General features: G+C 39.4%; 1 protein-coding gene across 1 annotated transcript in view; it reads right to left on the bottom strand.

Annotated features, from left to right (window-relative positions):
- Positions 1-2,940: 2,940 nt before the first annotated feature.
- The window catches only part of LOC310927556 (F-actin-uncapping protein LRRC16A-like), a gene marked incomplete at both ends in the record, with an annotated part of 59,519 nt that continues 44,607 nt past the window's right edge, over positions 2,941-17,852 (bottom strand). Inside the window, 19 exons of the mRNA XM_083889872.1 lie at positions 2,941-3,119; positions 4,603-4,731; positions 4,846-5,112; positions 6,167-6,203; positions 7,684-7,894; positions 7,986-8,237; positions 8,324-8,430; positions 8,617-8,843; positions 8,951-9,017; positions 9,768-9,785; positions 11,119-11,259; positions 11,424-11,511; positions 11,647-11,822; positions 12,812-12,943; positions 13,378-13,506; positions 13,756-13,854; positions 14,242-14,335; positions 16,307-16,375; positions 16,597-16,769. Coding sequence (XP_083745998.1) covers positions 2,941-3,119; positions 4,603-4,731; positions 4,846-5,112; positions 6,167-6,203; positions 7,684-7,894; positions 7,986-8,237; positions 8,324-8,430; positions 8,617-8,843; positions 8,951-9,017; positions 9,768-9,785; positions 11,119-11,259; positions 11,424-11,511; positions 11,647-11,822; positions 12,812-12,943; positions 13,378-13,506; positions 13,756-13,854; positions 14,242-14,335; positions 16,307-16,375; positions 16,597-16,769 — 2,595 coding nt within the window. The remainder of the gene's footprint in view (positions 3,120-4,602; positions 4,732-4,845; positions 5,113-6,166; positions 6,204-7,683; positions 7,895-7,985; positions 8,238-8,323; positions 8,431-8,616; positions 8,844-8,950; positions 9,018-9,767; positions 9,786-11,118; positions 11,260-11,423; positions 11,512-11,646; positions 11,823-12,811; positions 12,944-13,377; positions 13,507-13,755; positions 13,855-14,241; positions 14,336-16,306; positions 16,376-16,596; positions 16,770-17,852) is intronic.

The raw sequence follows: 17,852 nt of genomic DNA, 5'->3' as shown, positions 1-17,852 counted from the left end.
TTTTTTTTTTTTATGAATTAAACTGCCTTCAGCTTTTAAACATAAAAACAATAAAGGCTGAGGTGACGCACTGTGCTGTTGAACTGTTCAGTAGCAGGCTTGGTTGACATATGCTCTTTTCTGATTAGTAAAACCACACCTTCTCTGTGAACGAGAGAGAAAGAGAGAGAGAGAGGGAGGAAGAGAGAGAGAGAGAGAGAGAGAGAGAGAGAGTACACACATAAGTGAAGCATTGTATTAGCCATCTGGTGGCTGTATTGTTACACTGCAGCACAGATCTGCAACTTCAAGAAAGAGAAAATGCAGAGATTAGAAGTCCTGTAAAATTACTTTAATCAGCATTATTTACATGAAGAAATGTCTCCTCCCAGCTCAGGAAATATTGTTTATTTATCTGCATCAACCTCATTGAAAGTAACACTGAACAGACATGTAATAACACATCAATACACACAGATAATTAAATTCTACATGAACACAATGCACAAGCAACAACAACAAAAAAAGTTTCAAGACAATCACCGACGACTTTCCTTTTTTTTTTTTTTTTTTATTATTCCAAATAAGTTACAAACCCCAAGTATAGTAGTGTACTTAGTATGAAAACAATATACTGTAGGCATGTGACAATACCACAGTGTCCATTTATTACACATACATGTACACATGCATACGCCTGCATGTATGAAAGCACATACAGTGTCTATACATACAGTACGACTCACAGCCACGTCATCATGCCAACGCACGCACGCACACGCGCAAAACCCAAACTCAAAGCTACAGGTTATTTTCACGTTCTCCTCACAATTGAAACGGATGTTTTCTTTCTTTTCTTTTTTAAATTATACAATGAATAATTGTCAGTCTTTCACACAAGCCAGTTGCTCTCCATCCAAAAACAATAGAGAATGTTCAGAACAATCTTTTCTTTTTTTTGTTGCTTTAAACATTTGTTTCCTATACCCCAGCGTCCTGGTACCATGTTCCACACACACAGATATTTTTGAAAATGGCACCGAGACTGAGAATCAGAGCAGTCATTGACATCAAGAACAGATTTTCTTTATACAGCGGGAACTGTTCTAGTTGTTCCCAAGACATCAAGACGTGTGGAGGAGCTAAAACCTAACCACAAACCTACAAAAAAGAAGAAAAAACAGGGATCATGAGAACACCATCGGACATGATGCGTGAACAGTGATAACACACATGTTGGGCCCCTGTTTTTATAGTGAAACCGGTCTGCTTCACTGTTTGTCAACAGTACATCCATCATTCACCCTTACTACCGACACAAATACAACCAAACCATCAAAGAACAGTAGACAAAATCAAACCAACCTAATTTTGAGACATGTATGTGATGTATACTGTATAATTAACGTTGGACAGAACCAGTCTTCAGTCAGACTCTGACTGAAACACTTAAAAAAAAACAAAAAACAAAAAAACTGCCAGCCTCTGCAAGAAAACGGTTGCAGCATTTTTTGCTTTTATAAGAGCGACACGATGAATCATCCTGAGAGCAGTGCTGTCGTTACAGAATGTGTTCATGACGCTGTGGGTTTGTATTGCACAGTTTGGCATGAAAAGGAGCTGAATTTGAAAGTCCTGAAAGAAAAGGATCGAAGGAGGAAGAATTATGTTTGCAGGCTGGAGTTGACTCAGTGTTTTTTTTTTAAAGTGGATTAGCCACAGAAGAGAAAAGCACACAACTGTGTGTCCTTGTTATAAAGTTAAAGCAGATTCTCTTAACTGTTCCTCTTACAGACTCAGTTATTTGCTTTCACTGGATCCTCGGCATGTCGTAAATGTCACACACACACACACAAACAGAACAGACCTCAGCAGTCGAGTGTAAAAATAACTCAAAAGTTTCATCCACAGTGTTTTAACAGTGCCGAAGCCTTATTGATTGATTAGTAGTGAAGTGTAAGTGTAGCACAGTGCTCCCAAAGCACCAACACGACATACGGTCACTCTGACTCTCTCACATGAGGCAAACTCTGGACTGTTCTAAAGTCTGCAGCCATCCTTCAAACCTTCAGTGAAGATTCAATCTTAATAACTGAAACATTTACCGTCAGGTAAGCTACACTGCACATGTATAACTGATTTATTACTTCAGCTGAACCTGTATTTTCCCTGTAAAAAAATATGAATTGCATAATGTAGTTAGTCCAAAAAAAAGAAAGAAAGAGTAATTTGCACATACTGAAAATAGCCTCTAGAAAAATCTATACAAATAGAATGCCATTGGGTCCTGGTCTGGGTTTACACTTGATTTCAAGTACAGTACAGTTTTAGTGGTAAATGTTATTGTGTTTGGTCCCTGGGAAACAAGCAGCTACTGCAAAACAATAGTACAATAACTTTATATTATTAAGTAAAGAAAGTCATTTTAAATGTTCACTCAAGATTCACAGTCTCTCTCACACACCTAACATCTGCTGTTTCCAGAAAGAAACAGGTTCATCTTGTTTTAATAGTTTAGTTATTCATTGCCTGAATTAACATCAAACCCATTTACTCAAATGTTTATTCTTTCATTTTTTTTAACTGACAGCAGAGAAAAAAACCAAACGTGTTGGTGAGAAGGAAGCTCTAGGGAGATTTAGTTTGGTTTACTAGGAGACATGACTAAAAATAATTACTGAAGACATTTTCCCAAAATATTAAATTCAAATTGTTAAATTATAAATATATTTTTTCCTCATTGTACATTAAATTAAACTAAATTAGAAGATGTTACCTGATACTCGCAGGTCTCTGCTGCAAAGCAAATATGTACTTTGTGGTTGGACAGGACCTGCAGTACGGGTGCAAACTTTTAACAAAAAAACCCCAACACATTGATTATATTACTTTGATTATTTTCTAAACGAAAACATCAGAGGCTTGTCGACAGTTTATTTTCTCGTGTTGTTTGATCACGTCTCATATTAAAATAAAGTCTTTGTCTGGCTCCTCCCTGGATTCTGAGGACTTCCTGCCCGCTGCTTTGTCCTTGTCCTTGTCCGGGTTCGGACATTGGTCCTTGGTTTTCAAGGAGCCGTGGTCCTCAGAGTTAGTGCGGACAGTGTTGGCTCGCTGAGCGGAGTCTGACGCCGTCCGCCCTGAAACAAGATAAAGACATTTGAAATGTTTGAGACAAAAAACGGCAGAAAGGGACAAAACAATAGCAGAGGAAGGAGCCATAAAGTGTTTGTTGAAACATCTTTCAGTGACGATGGAATACATCAAATAAAACACTTAGGGGTGTAACCTTTTTTGATACCACTAGGAAAATCCCATAATTGAGGTTCAAAAGAGAAACCCCCATACGACACAAGGGATGACTCAATACCACTTATTGACCTTCGCCAGGAGCTCTATGTTTTCGCCTGAGTTTGTTTGTCCGTCTGTAACTTGAAAAGTCACGGATGGATTTGGGTGAAATGTTCAGGAAATGTCAGGATATGGGACCAGGAACAACTGAATAAATTTTGGACGTGATCCGTACACGCTGTGCACCAGCAGGGTGTATTTTGTTGGCACTGAGCTGCCTTGGCGGAGGTCTGCGCTCTCCGAGTGCTTTTCTTTCTTTAAGGCCGTAAACAACCTATTTGTGCATTACCACCTGACCATAACCAGTATTTCTAAAAACATAATGTTTAAAATGGACATTCTACTCCCACTTTATTCACTTCTGTATAATCTGTGACTAATGAAGCATTTGTTTAATTTTGTGGATTGTATTAGGTTTTGTTTTTCTTTTTTAAATTATACAATCCAATTATCATTGAGAACAACAACCCAGCTTTAGAAAGACTCTGTTTTTAAAAATGACTGATGAGTAAAAATTAGCAGAATGTAGATGTATAGAGACAACATCATTAACAATTATTTTCAATAATATGGAGCAAGGGTCTTAGGTGTTACACCAAATTTCCTGGTTATGTCTCCGGTTTATTAGTGAAGTGAAGATTCTCACATTTCCCTGTCTGGAGTCTGGACATTACATAATGTAGCAAAAAGGTGTGAATTTCAGAAGGAGTCAGTTTTATTGCTTCATTAAAAATATAAAGTAAGAATTCGATTTCCTCTCTAGTGTACTTCCATCCAATGGGTCTGGATTAACTCTGTAGTGAGGTTGAAACACAGAGTTTGTGAAAACAAATGTTGATACTGTATGTGACGATCTGCCAGAGAGGGACCAGAGAGGTTTCATCATAACATACTTTCAAAAAGAAGAAAGAAAGAAAAAAAAACATCAGAGAGAACGGAGCCAGCAAAAAAAAAAAAAGCACCAAGCTACCAGGCTGTCAGTTACATAATAGATAACAGATGAAAGGCGGAGTGACCTCAATCTATCACTCTGATGTGTGTCATATTGAACACGCTGACAGACAGTCAGCCTCCGTGAGAACAATGCAAACATGAGACCAAGGGAGAAGTCATCAGGTTGTCCCATTCTGACCGTGACATCAAACATCTACCAGGACATCTGAGGGAAATCTGATCAGGTTTTTAATGAAGGAGAAGGTCAGACTAAAGAAACCTTTCACCTCACATTAATTCTCATTTAAAACCCGTCTATTTTTTTTTTTTTAGCCCCACCTTCCTGAGTGGTTTTACTGGCAGAGCCTCCCTCCTTGTCCTTCTCTGACATGGCCTTCTTCAGTGTGTGAGGGAGACCTGTGACTTTAGGAGATCCAGTGCCATTGCCGGGTGAATCTGGGCTCTCATCTGTCAGAAAGACGACAAAAACGAAACATGTTACCACAGCACTGGAGCTCCATGTTAAATTTGTGAACCTTCCTTATACAAACTACTGCACACTAAACGTCTTCAGATCGATACCTATGCTCCTGCTGCTGCTGGTGGTCCTGGGCTTGTGTGGGATGGAGGGACGTGCAGCGAGAGCAGGCTTCGTCCCCTGTGGGACCGGTGGTTTGGGACTTAGTGGTCCAGCTGGGGAACTTGACGAGGATGTAGTTCTAAGGCGAGGGACATGTTCAGGCTTGGTCTCACCACGCGGTTGGTTTTTTTCTGGTGAAGCACCGTCTGGTTTATGAATGGAGCCACTGGGAGACCTGCTCTCTGGAGTTGCTGGCTGAGACTTGGCAGCTGAAATGCACAGGAATGAAGTTAATCGGGTTGTTTTTATGTCAACGCATACATCAAAAATGTATGATTTATGATGTATGATGTTCTCGAATGTGTTTTAATGATTTATTTGTTTTGTTGAGCAAAGAAACCAGAAAATATTCACATTTAAGAAGCTAAGACAATCAGAAATCTTGTTTTAATCATGAAAAAAAACGTATTAATTAATATTAATGGATTATCAAAATAGTTGACGATTAATGCAGAATTAGATTCATCGATTAATCGTTTTAAGCTCTAGCATCAAAACTGTTAGCTGCTTGTATCTCCTGTCCAAATTTTCCAAGTTAATAATAATACTAAACAAATACAAATAAATCATTTCATACAAGGATTGCAGCTCAAAGTGCTTCACAATTAAAGGAAAACAATGTCTAAAAAGCAAATACAGCAATAAAACACAACACATGGTGGAATAAAATAGGAAAAGGCTCGAGTCAAGAGGTTAAAACCCAGGTTTAACTTTATAAATAAAATTAAAATGCAAATAAAAAACAACACAGGGTGGAATAAAAAGGAGCTCGTTGAAGGCTAGAGTAAAAAAACATTTTATGTTTTATAAAAATATCTAGTGAGCTGGATTCCCTGATATCCAAGGGTAGTGTTTTCCAAAGTTTAGGGGCGTAAGTAACAAAGGCGGAACCTTCAATAAACCAGCAGCGGACGATTGCAGTGTTCTTCTGTACATAGCTAACAACAGACTTGGCAATGAAGCTTGGCCCTGGCCTATGAGGCGAGGAGGAGCTAAGACTGAGCTAATATGCTCTCTCGCTTCCTGGTTCTGTTTTAGAAAGAGTTTTGGATGAGCTGAAGTCTGCCGGTAAAAAAGTACATTACAATAGTCAAGATCGCTCACTCGAGATTAAGACATGTAGTAGTTTTTCAGCATCTTTTTGATATATAAATGGTCGCCCTTATTAATTAATTATAAGGTGGAAGAATGATGTCTTTGTCACCTTGTTAATGTGGGACTGGAAACTCAGATCTGGTTAAAGTTAATTTCATATTTGCTCACCTGTTGCGTTGCCATCAGGTCTATCAGGGCTGGAAGACTGAAAGAAGCAATTAAAAAAACCAAGAAGCAATTAAATTCAGGTGTATAAACAGCAAAAACATGAAAACTGTTGTCCAAAAATGACATTTTTGTCCAGTTTTGTGAACCCGAGTGTGTGCAACACTGTTTAGCAACACAAGGGGGAGCCGTTGCATTAGGATACATCTGACACCAACAGGCTTTGTATTAATTACTTGCCTCCTGAAAAGAAAGCTCTATTAATTTCACCTGTGTATGTATGTACACAACAACACACACACACACACACACACCTGGAACCCAGCCAAAAAAAACAAAACAAACAGATGGCAAACAAAGCTTTAACGCCACTCACACACAGTCACTGAAAAAACACCTTAAACCTCTTACTGAACACAATATAAAGTTCATGGAGCAGCGACTTGTTATGGAATAACATCTCGTGAAGGGTACAAACATCACATTATACAAACATCTGAAATGCTGATGGTACATATTTTGCAGTGATGCAATGATTTGTTTCAGATTTTAAAATGTCTCTCTGTGGTCGTGCCTTTGATGAAATGAACTAGTGTACATAGGAAAGAGAACAAAGGACGTATGTGAGAAGAAATTCCCACTGCATTTATATCCAACACTGAATCATCACAGAGAATGTGCATCTCATCTCTCTTTCATGTCCTCATTCTTTTCCGTCTGCTTTTCATGCTCCCATCTTTTCCACCCCCATGTTTCCTCTCCCTCCTCTCTTCACCTTGTTCTCTGGCAGAGACTCTGGGCTGTTTGTGTTTTTATGTCAACATGTTGACGAGCACAATGACGAGCCTCGAGATACGCTGTAATCTCAGCATCTGTGCGTGCGTGCGTGTTTGCCTGTCACTCAGCGCTTTTTTCTTTTCATGTTTTCTCCCAGCCAGAATCCACTGCGAGTGTAAGAGAAGTTGAAACTGAACACCTGCAGCGCTTTGTCCCCAAAGGAAAAATTATTGATAATGATAATTGTTTAAATACTTTGGTCACTTTTTCCAGCCTCTCAAGTTTGCATGGGCGTCGAACGTACGGCCCGTGGGCCAATACCGGCCCACCAGAAGACGTTTTGCACCTTTGTAGATCCACTGTGATCTGTAAGTTGTAATGCAGATGTGTAAATGGTAAACTAAGGCATACAATTGTTGAAATTGCACTTATTTTCAGGTTGTTCATAATCTGTTTTGTAAAAAAGATACTTAAAATTCATTTAAAACTAAGGAAACCATTTGGAGTCCTTGTTGTTCATAGGTTATTATGCTATTATTTTACTGGTCTGGCCCACTTGAGATCAAATTGTATGTGGCCCTGCAACTACAATGAGTTTGGACTTTTAATCAGACAAAATAAGATATAAAAATTTAATTAAATTAAAATTATAAAAGTACAATAATGTGTTCTTTGATATGGGGAGCTGGTACAACCCTACCTTTTGCTTTCTTTCTCATTATTTGCAGTTTTTGTCACCTCACCTTGTGTGCTCGTCTCTCCTGTTTTGCCTTCATCTCTGCGAGGAGGCTGCTGCCCATCATCTGCATTCCTGGGTAGCGCCTCCCTCCCTGAGGACTGCCTCTGCCATCTGAACTCTCCCAAGGCTCGTCCATGGAGTCTGGTGTTCTCAGTTCTTCTGATCGGTCTGAGCTGCTGCTGTAGTCTGTGGGCTGTGAGCGACTGGAGGCATCTCTATGACGTAGATACAAATTATAAGTGAATATGGCTGATTTGGGTAATCTAAAGTAGTACACGAGTAACTTATGGTTCATCTACTGTTTACCTTGATTTTGATTCAGGTGGCGGGCTCTTCACCGCCTTTGGTGAGGAGGGCTCCTCAGGGATGGTGGAAGCTGGTGTGGAGGCTGAGGATGTGCTACACAATAAAGGGGTTGTCTGGTTTTTCTCCGATTTATCAGACTTGTCAGATTTATCTGATTTGTCGGACTTCGAGGATCTTTTAATGAGGTTAAGGAATCCACCTTTGCTCTTCTTTTTTTCTCCATCTTGAGAGTCCGAACTTTTCAGGGAACGTCTAAGAAGGCAACGAAAGAAAATTATTAGTTGACGTCAATAAATATTAGCCACAAACATGATGAAGAATGTAGTCGCAGTTCTTACTTGTCCATCTTGGTGACTTTTCTAGAGAAGAACTCATCTACGCCCTCATCCACCCTTCCCATGAGGCCGTTCTGCTCTCCATCCTGAGATGGAGCACTGCTGATTTGCTGAAAGAAGAAGCCGAAGAATCAAACACCGATGTCTGTACCATTTGACAAACAGTGAGTCAATTGTTTCTATGTACGTGTCAGGTTTTGGTCAAAAAGCCCCAAAACAGTCCAATGATGTTTTCATTTAGAAACAAAATCAACTTATAGACTGAAGTTCTTGCAGGAAAACAAGGCTTTACTCACAGGTACTTTGTTAGAGTGTGTTTTTTTGTTCCTTCGGGGTCGTAGTTTGGTAAAGTGCTGCAGCTTTTTTTCCTCCTCAGACGGCAGCTCCACCATTGTTCCTGGCACACGTTGCTCGAGCTTGGGCAGGACTTGAGACGGAGTGGGTGGAGTTTGAGATGAAGTTGAAGTGTCCTCCATATGGAGTGGCACGTCCTCCAGGGCCTTGTCCAGGTCAAACTCCATCTCTGTAGGATTTGCAGTTAAATATTCTAAATCATTTCACAGAATGACCCATAAAGAGAAATACACTAACCATGATTAATACCCATACATAGAAAAAATGAACTCTTACCAAAGGCACGAGACACAGGTCGAAGCATTCTGCTGTGGATGCTTTTCCTCTTGGATTTAGGCGTCATCTGAAGACAGAGACAAATAAATAAATAAAACATTTGTGGCAACGGCAAACAAAAACTTGAACTTCATAAATGGTGACTAGATTAAGCACAACAGGTTTTTATCAGATATGTACGCTTGTGTGTGCATGTACAACAGAAAAGTAACAGTCAGTAATTCTTCAGAGAACAAAAAGTTGAGCAGTACATAAGATAACTGTAAGTGTTGGATCTTTTATTACCGTTTAATATAAACAGTTAACAGTATATGTGGTTGCACAGTCAGTTTGCACAAAGACCAAACAGTTAAATCAATCAGCTATATCCAAGGTAAAGTCTTTGGATCACAAATTATATTAATTATAATCAAATCTCTGTCCTTATACAAGTTTAATTGTTGCATCTTATATTTAACTGTGATCCACATTTACAGGGTGGTGATGAATGGGCATAATGGTGGAAATGTACAGTGGAACGTGACTTCATCAATGAAAAAAAAAAAAATATACACAATTTTCCATTAATCTGCATTCATCAGTATAAAACATAATGCATAAAGTGAGAGGGAAAGTCATATATAAATAAGCATCTGTATTTTTTTCTTTTGGTTTAAATTTGACACAAACAAATGTCCAGGACATGAGGTTCTGAAACTGAGGACTGTGACTGTGCAGCAGGCCGACACAGTGAAGAGAGGAAGAAAAAGAAAAGAACAGTAAGATGTAAAAGAAATCTAGAAAGGTGAGCATAGAGGGCCAGTCCGAGAATACTTACACTGGTGCAGCACAAAATCTCCATGGGGCAAAGGAAGAAAGAGAAGGAAGAACAGAGGAAAAGAAGATTGAAGAGAAAGAGAGACAAAATACAGTGACGTTGACGACAAAAAAGGGGGAAAATGAAAGAGACAACCATGAGCTTTTAGGGTTGATCGATATCTTGCTTTTCCTTTTTTTGTTTAACAGAAGAAAGGTACACAGGCCCTGAAGTGACATGAAAAAAAAAAAAAAATCTTGAGTTTCAAAAACATTTGAAAAAAAAAATTGAAAATGTTTTGTTTTTTTCCATCATTTTTTGGAAACTCGAGATCTCTGATGAAAAAATTAAGATTTTTTTCTTTTTTTTGGAAAAGATTAAAAAAAAAAAAAAAAAAAAAATTCATGTCACTTCGGGGGCTCCGTAGAGAGGAGAGGTCGGTAAACGAGATAGAAAAAAGGGGAGATCAGGTTTGTGAGGGCATTAACACACAGACGAGGACACAGAAGTCGATTTCAGCCAGAATGCACATTTTGAACTTGAACAGTGGTTTTATACCAAGGACCACCTGAGGAAAAACTCAGCTCTCAAAGTAACACCATTATCACAGAAAAGTCAGCTACAGACCTTTCACAGCAGGCAAATTATTCCCAACAGGGTCATTTTCTCCCTCATCATCCTCCTCTTCTGACACTGGCATATCGAAATTAGATTGAGACGGAATGAGAAATAAGGTGACTCTAATTAGTATTATTTATTTTATTATATTATGTTTAACTTTCTACGCACTGCGGTCAAAATTCCTCAGCTCCATGCCGATCATATACCCTGGTAGATACAGTACAACAGCATTTCTGCTTTTCCTCCAAGTACCACAGTTTGAGAACCACGTAAATGGAGGATTTGTGCATTTCCCCATGAAACTAAAGTTGGAATGTTGAGTCTGTGCACTGAACTGTGTATTTTAAGCCCTCACAGACTCTCTGACCAGGTCACTGCTGTGAGGACCAGTAGTTCCTGTCTCACCATGTGATTCTGGACACTGACAATCTTTCCACTGTTGCCACTAAAGCTTTGAAGAGTCCTTTTACTCTTCTTTAGCAGGGTTGTCAGATCAACTATCAAAACTGTAGGCCAACCATTAACAAATAAATCCTAATTTGATTTAAATACTAAGTTATCCTGATTGTCTATAATGTGGAAAGTAGACTGAATGAGTCACTATGAGTAATAATTTCCAATTGGAAAAAAGTTTAAAATACTTCAAAATGTATACAAATCTGGAAAATGTAGAAATAGTTCAGATCCAAATGTGATTGGCTGAAAAATGTAAGAGGCAATGTCGACCGGGTACACATCAACCCAAACCTACCATGCACGTCTCCAGATCATCCAGCCTCTCACCCTCTAAAATTTCAGCTGACGCTCGCTTAGGGATCTTCTCCTCAGGGACGTCCAGGTCCACCGACTCCTGCTGCACCAAAGGTCGACCTCGACGTACAAGATGGTCTGCCTGGGAGGAGCAGAGGAAATACGAGAAACAGGAAGGGGAGGTGATAAAGGAGGAAGATTAAAAGAGCAAACGATTTGTAAGATTACAGATAATTTGAAGAGTTCAAATGAACAAGCAGTGTGAACAAATCGATAAACTGAGAGCGTTGATGATTAGAATCTTACCAGAGCAAGTTGTGAAGTGGAAAGTGCCTCCAAAATCTCATCAACAATGCGATCGGACAGAAAGGACGCAAGACTCAGCTTCACCTCACTGACAAAACAGTTGTGGTTTAAGTGTGAGACAAGTCATTCAAGAAAAGTTCAAACATAACTGCAAGGATTTCTGTCTTTTTCTTTTTTAAAAACTGAACTTCATGTATAAGCAGTATAACCCACAAGCACACACCTGATCTTGTTGATAATATCCACACCAGATTGTTCCAGGAGGGTTTTGGTGACAAAGCTCTTGGGAACAACCATCTTGGCTGAGCTGGCCTTCATTAGCTCCGAACGAAGACTACACCTCTTCATCACATGGGGACACAGGGACTCGGCTGTGTCCACCATGGACTCCAGCAGAGTCTGTGTGGAGTGAAGGTGAGTTAAGGTTGTTATGATCATACAGTATTAAAAGGGGACATATTACACCCAATTTCTCCAGGTTAACCTAGTTCCCTGGTGTCCTAATGAACATGTCTGTGACATGCTTTGGTCAAAATACAATTAGGGTGAAGCACCACAGCAGTTCAATCACCCTGCCAAAACAGCCCTGTTCAGAACGCTCTGTTTAATAGTATCTCTTTAGGTCCACCTTAAAAAAAAAAGTAAAACGAAACTTAAGGGGCAGGAAATGACATCAGCCACAGAGGCTACTGGGAGCTAACCGCAGTTAGCATTTGGAAAAGTGATCATTTGCAGGCTCTGGCAGGCACATTGCCGTCATATATAACATGTATCCGCTGGACAGATAAATCCTCTGAGGCTGGAAGTTTGTGTAGAAGTCTGTGCTGCACTGTGGAGCCAAGAATAGAACTTTTTGCGGACTTCCGGTTTTTGGATACCGTTGCCCTCGCCAGCACTCTCGCGTGTTATACGGACAAAGCGGAGCTCCGTGAGACAACAATTCCAGACATTTAGCGCATTGTGACGTCCCAGTGAGTGCGGAAGTCAACATCGCAATTCCTGTACTTAGACTGAGGAGGACCACAAAAACATGAGTGAGTCATCTTTTTTCACACTTTGCCGACTGATAGGACCTTCAGAGTCCCAAATATAAGGATTTAAATGATTAAAAAGTTGATTTTGCATAATATGTCCCCTTTAATGTAACCATTTCAACGTTGGTCTAATAAAAATGATCAACAATTTAGCAATTAGTTTTAATTATTTTACCTCTCTAACCCTAACCCCAACTAAATTTGAAAAGAAAAAATACATATTTACAATAATAAGGCTATACATAAGATAGCATCTCTTTCATTAGATTAGATAAGGTTCAACTTTATTGTCATTGCACATAAGACAGGTTTGAGGCAACTAGTATAGAATCACACTTGTGGAAATGAGTCTACCTGTAGTTGTTGGTCCATGACCTCAGTCACTTCTCCAGCCATGGACTCTAGTTTCTCCTGAATGGGTCCCACTGAGGAGCTGTTCACCTCCTCTCTGGAAGCTGACCCAAGGTGGTAAAGGTTAGGAAGCAGCTGAGGAAACAAGGAGGAGAACATAGAAGACAATTAAAGTGAAGGGAGGGAAACAAAGTGTCTCACATTTCATGTTACAATTAACAATAAACGTGAAGTCATTCTGCATTCTATGTCCATTTTGTGTCTAATGCAGGAGAGGAGGAACCATAAAAAGGATGATTGAATCAAATTGGCTTGGAGATAAAATGTTTCACAAAGTTAAAGGATCATTGAGAAGACTTGTTGGCAAGTGGGTTTGGAAATGAGAGGCTTTATATACGGCCATGTATTTAAACATGTGATTGTGTCACTTATTGTTTTTATCATTTTATGTACGATATGTTTTCATGTTGGATCAAAAAACACAATGCTTTAACTCAAGGGGCTATCACTAATACAATAGCTCAAACTGTACAATCCACACATTCTTCTGGAAAATGCTTTTTTCTCACTGTTTTAGAGTTTCTGGCATCTTTGATGAGGTTCTCTGCTGAACGCACGTCCTCCACGACAGCGTCTGTCTCCGAGTTCCTCAGAGAGTTCAGATGATCCTGCACCTTCACACAAATCCTGTCAATCATCTGAAAGATAACGACAAGACAACACGGATGTTTGTACGTTGCATGTTGCAAATGCTCAGGTTTAGCATCACTGGAGATTTTGTAAACAACAAATAACATTTATCTCAACGTGAGTTCACCTCATTTTCAAATCACTGTGTTCACATGGTGATTTTTGTTGTTGTGTACATTGCAGCTACAGACCATAATCCAAGGTAAATATGGGAAAACTTTTACTTTATTATGTGAACGTTTTGTGTGTGTGTGTACCTGTTGTGTGGTTGTTGTGACAATGCCCTGCTGGAGCCGATAGGCCTGTTCCTGTAGGTACTTTCTGGTCTCATGGTTCCTGTAGAGATAATTCTCAATCTGTGGAAGGTGAGCAAAGAGTCCCTGTTATTATCATTAATCAAGGGATGATGATATTCTTTTTAAAACCTGTCACAACTGTTGGTTTTCTGCTTTTTTTATATACATGTAGAAAACGTGTAGACCTCTGAATTTCTTGTTGTTTATTTGCTTTGTAATTGCTTATTTTTTCCTTTTTTATGTTTTGAATGTTTATCTGAATCGTTTATTAGACTGTTAAGAGTTTCAAAAGAAAAAAAAGATGACAGAGGGTATGACTAGATTCTTGCTTCACCCTACATCCTTTGTTATATTTCACTGTCTGTATAACAAAACTAAACTAACTCAAAGGTAAGCTGTATTTTTATAACAATGTGAAACACATTACAATGATCATTTTTGACTTACCTTAAGCAAGGCATCCTCTGTTTTCTCTGGACCGGCCTTCAACGCCTGAGAGGCATCGATGATGGGTATGGGCATGAAACGAATGGTGAAGTTCCTAATTGACACAATAAGAAGACCAGAGTCCACCGTTAGTTGACATTATTGTGAATGTGAAAGGTAAAACAAACAGACAGAGGCAAACAAAATGTTTACAAAGGGATGCAATTCAGGGTCTGTGTCGTACATTTACACAGATTACAGAATAGTAAAATGCATCCACTGTTTATTTATTTACTCTAATTCATTATGTTAGATAAACCACGAGATGCACAGTGATACTGCACTTTCACTAATAGAAGAGACGAGAAACTGCAGACTCTAGAGCAGTGGATGAGGTCTGTTTATCACCAGAGAAATGGATATATCCTGGGGTGAAACCAGATGCTCCCATCACAACATCATTATGCGGAAATTAATTCACGGTAAGGCAAACGAGCTGTGAATAACAGATATCGTATGAACAACAAATATATCATAGGAAATGGAAGGAAGAACCTGCCACCTTGATTGTCATCAGATTTCTGCAAGAATTAAATTGACTGTTTGGCTCTTGATTGGTGAATCAAAGACAGAGGATGTTGTGTGTCAATCATCAACATTGTATCCTCTATGGAAAAGTGTGTGTGTGCAGTAGTCTTCATGGAGACCAAAACCTGGTCCTACTGAGGCAGCCCCTCATTTATGAGGAACAGGTCAAGTTCTGGACTAAAATTTGTGGCGGAGTTGAGGTTAGGGTTAGGCATCAACTGGTTATGATTTAAGTTAGGGATAACATTTTTGTTTATGGACGGAAGTCAATTCAGTGTCCTAAGAAGAATAACTGTACAAACGTGTGTGTTAACCCCTCAGCTGTTACCACACTGCTCTATTACAGAACATTGAACTGGCAGCATTAAAAGGCAACCGATCATGAAATAGAGGTCATCACAGTATTATCATTCATATGGATGAGAGGAAGGCATGAAAAAAGAAAGAATAAAAAAACACTGAAATATGTTTAACTGAAAAGTTAAAACACGGCAACATAGACAGGACTATTTTGACGGAACTGCTTCGAAAAAACAAAAACAAAGGAGACATGAGGAAATTGGCTGATGGCAATACAATTTCACACACACACACACACACACACACACACACACACACACACACACACACACACACACACACACACACACACACACACACACACACACACACACACACACACACACACACACACACACACACACACACACACACACACACACACACACACACACACACACACACACACACACACACACACACACACACACACACACACACACAGGTTTGGACAGCTAATCTTCTAATCTTAACCATACATGGTTAAGGCCTAACTCTAACCCCAATCTTAATCTTAGCCCTAAACTTAAGGAAGTATGTTCTGCCTCATCAGGACCAGGTTTTGTTCTCCATGAGGACTACTGGTCCTGACAAGGTCAGTGTTTATCTAAGGGTCCTTGAGATGAAACAGAAATGACTAAACACACATACACACACAGAATCTAATAAAGGGAGTCGGAAAGGAAATAAGGAGATGAGCTGGTGGGAAAATATAATAAACTGAGACCGGAGATGAGACAGGTTGATGTAAAGATATGTCCCAGGAGCACATTCACACCTGAATAGAATATTAAACCTTATGATATCAGGTGATACAGTAGACAAAAATATGATTATTCAGCGGACTGACTTTGTCTATACTGTCTCTGTCTTTCCGTATTCTCTTTGTTTTTGTATTCCCTGTGTATGTCCCTCTCTCCCTCTCCTCTCTGCCTTCCTGTCTCTCATCCTCTCTTCCTGTGTAAACACACCTCAGGGTTTCCGTCTGTTCAGCACAAGGTAGCTGAAGAACTCATGTGCACTCTCTTTTAGGACACAGTTGTTACAGGATTATTACATTTCATCGAAATACATGAGCTGACATTAGTCAACATACACACATTTGGGAAAAAAATAAATAAATCACAAAACACATCAACACAGACACAACATAGCTTACTTCTCCAGAGCGGCTGCTACATCTTGAAGACCCTGAGGGCTGGTGTTGTTCTTATCCCAGATCACAGTCCTGCACAAAATAAGCAAAATAACTGCATTGGTTTCTGGCAAAATATATGGAAATGCTCGCATATTATAGCTCCATGGATGCTGCAAGATATAAGCAATAAGTAGGTAAACAGTTGTTTTTTATCAACAACTACGGGTTTCTCTGATAGTAAGTAGTATATCAATAAAGCATGTCACATGACAATAACCCGTGCCTCGTGGACATAATCGTTGTATCCTCACCTGAGTTTGGAGTTGATCTGCAGTGCCTTGGCGAGCATCTTGGCTCCCATGTCGCCCATCGCATTCCCACTGATGTCGAGTCGAGTGAGCGAGGAGTTGCTACCGAGGGCGTTGAGAACAATGGTCAGATCGCTCTTTAGTCTGGAGTCTGCTAGAGACAGAGACGTGAGGGGCTGTGGGGGACAAAACAAGGACGATGTTAAGAGAGGGTTAACATTATGAAACATATACTGTGTCGAGTGCTAGAGTTCATCTACAACCCACAGGCTATTCAATAGTCGCAGAAATGATGAGCATCTTTCCAGTTTGGATCCACGAGCATAAATTGAAAGCTGAAGTTTTCTTGGCCCTTTTGTTCTTTATCACTGCCAAGTTAAACTTTTGTAATTGTCATTGAGAGCTGACCTTGCTTTCCTGTCATAATGTCCTTCCCTATCAATGGATGCTTGGTTTATTTTGCTCAATGCAACATCACCTACTCTATGGACACATTTATACAGAAAGTGTAAGCATGCACTCAAGGTATAAAACGTTTAAAACATTCATTCATTCATTTAGTGCATACACTTTTGTCTTGAGTTTTAGGACAAACAAATATAGATGTTTAATATATTCTAAAGCTAAGTCTTGCTATCTTACTTATACAATGGTCTATATTTTCATATGCTTGTGTTTTGAAAGGGCAAACAACAAAATCAAACACAGCTTGTGATATTAACATTTAAATCTTCACAGGGAAATAAGAGACTTCATCACTGGATTAAGTGGTTTTCTTGTAACGTGAGAGTGATACAAGGGTTTACAAATCCCCAACAGGGCCCAGCGTCTGTTCACCAGATTTGAGCAGCCATTTACACACAGCTGGACACTCGTCGTGTGATCTCCCTCCTTTAGACCAGTTAATTCCCAATCTGCCAAGACACCAAGTTCAGCCACACTCGCTGATCCTTTTCTCATACTTTTGTGTTAGGAATGAAACAGCTACCTCAGCTTACAAAATCATCAATAGATTTAAATCTCAAGTACAGAACATCAAATACCTTAATATGTAGCTAAAATGTGGCCCGCCGCGGCCAAAGAGGGCGCAAGTCGGCGCAAGAGCCCTATGTAGTGTAGATTAATTTTCCTTTAATTTACTTAATAATATGACATTATATTCAACAAATGGAAGTCACAAGAAAACATTGTTCTGTATCTCAATAAAAGCCAGTTATGATTCTGAATGAGAAACACATGCTCCTTCACAGATTAACACA

The sequence above is a fragment of the Microchirus variegatus genome, assembly GCF_963457635.1.
Source record: "Microchirus variegatus genome assembly, chromosome: 1".
Classification (NCBI taxonomy): domain Eukaryota; kingdom Metazoa; phylum Chordata; class Actinopteri; order Pleuronectiformes; family Soleidae; genus Microchirus; species Microchirus variegatus.
This window is presented reverse-complemented; position numbering and strand designations above follow the sequence as displayed.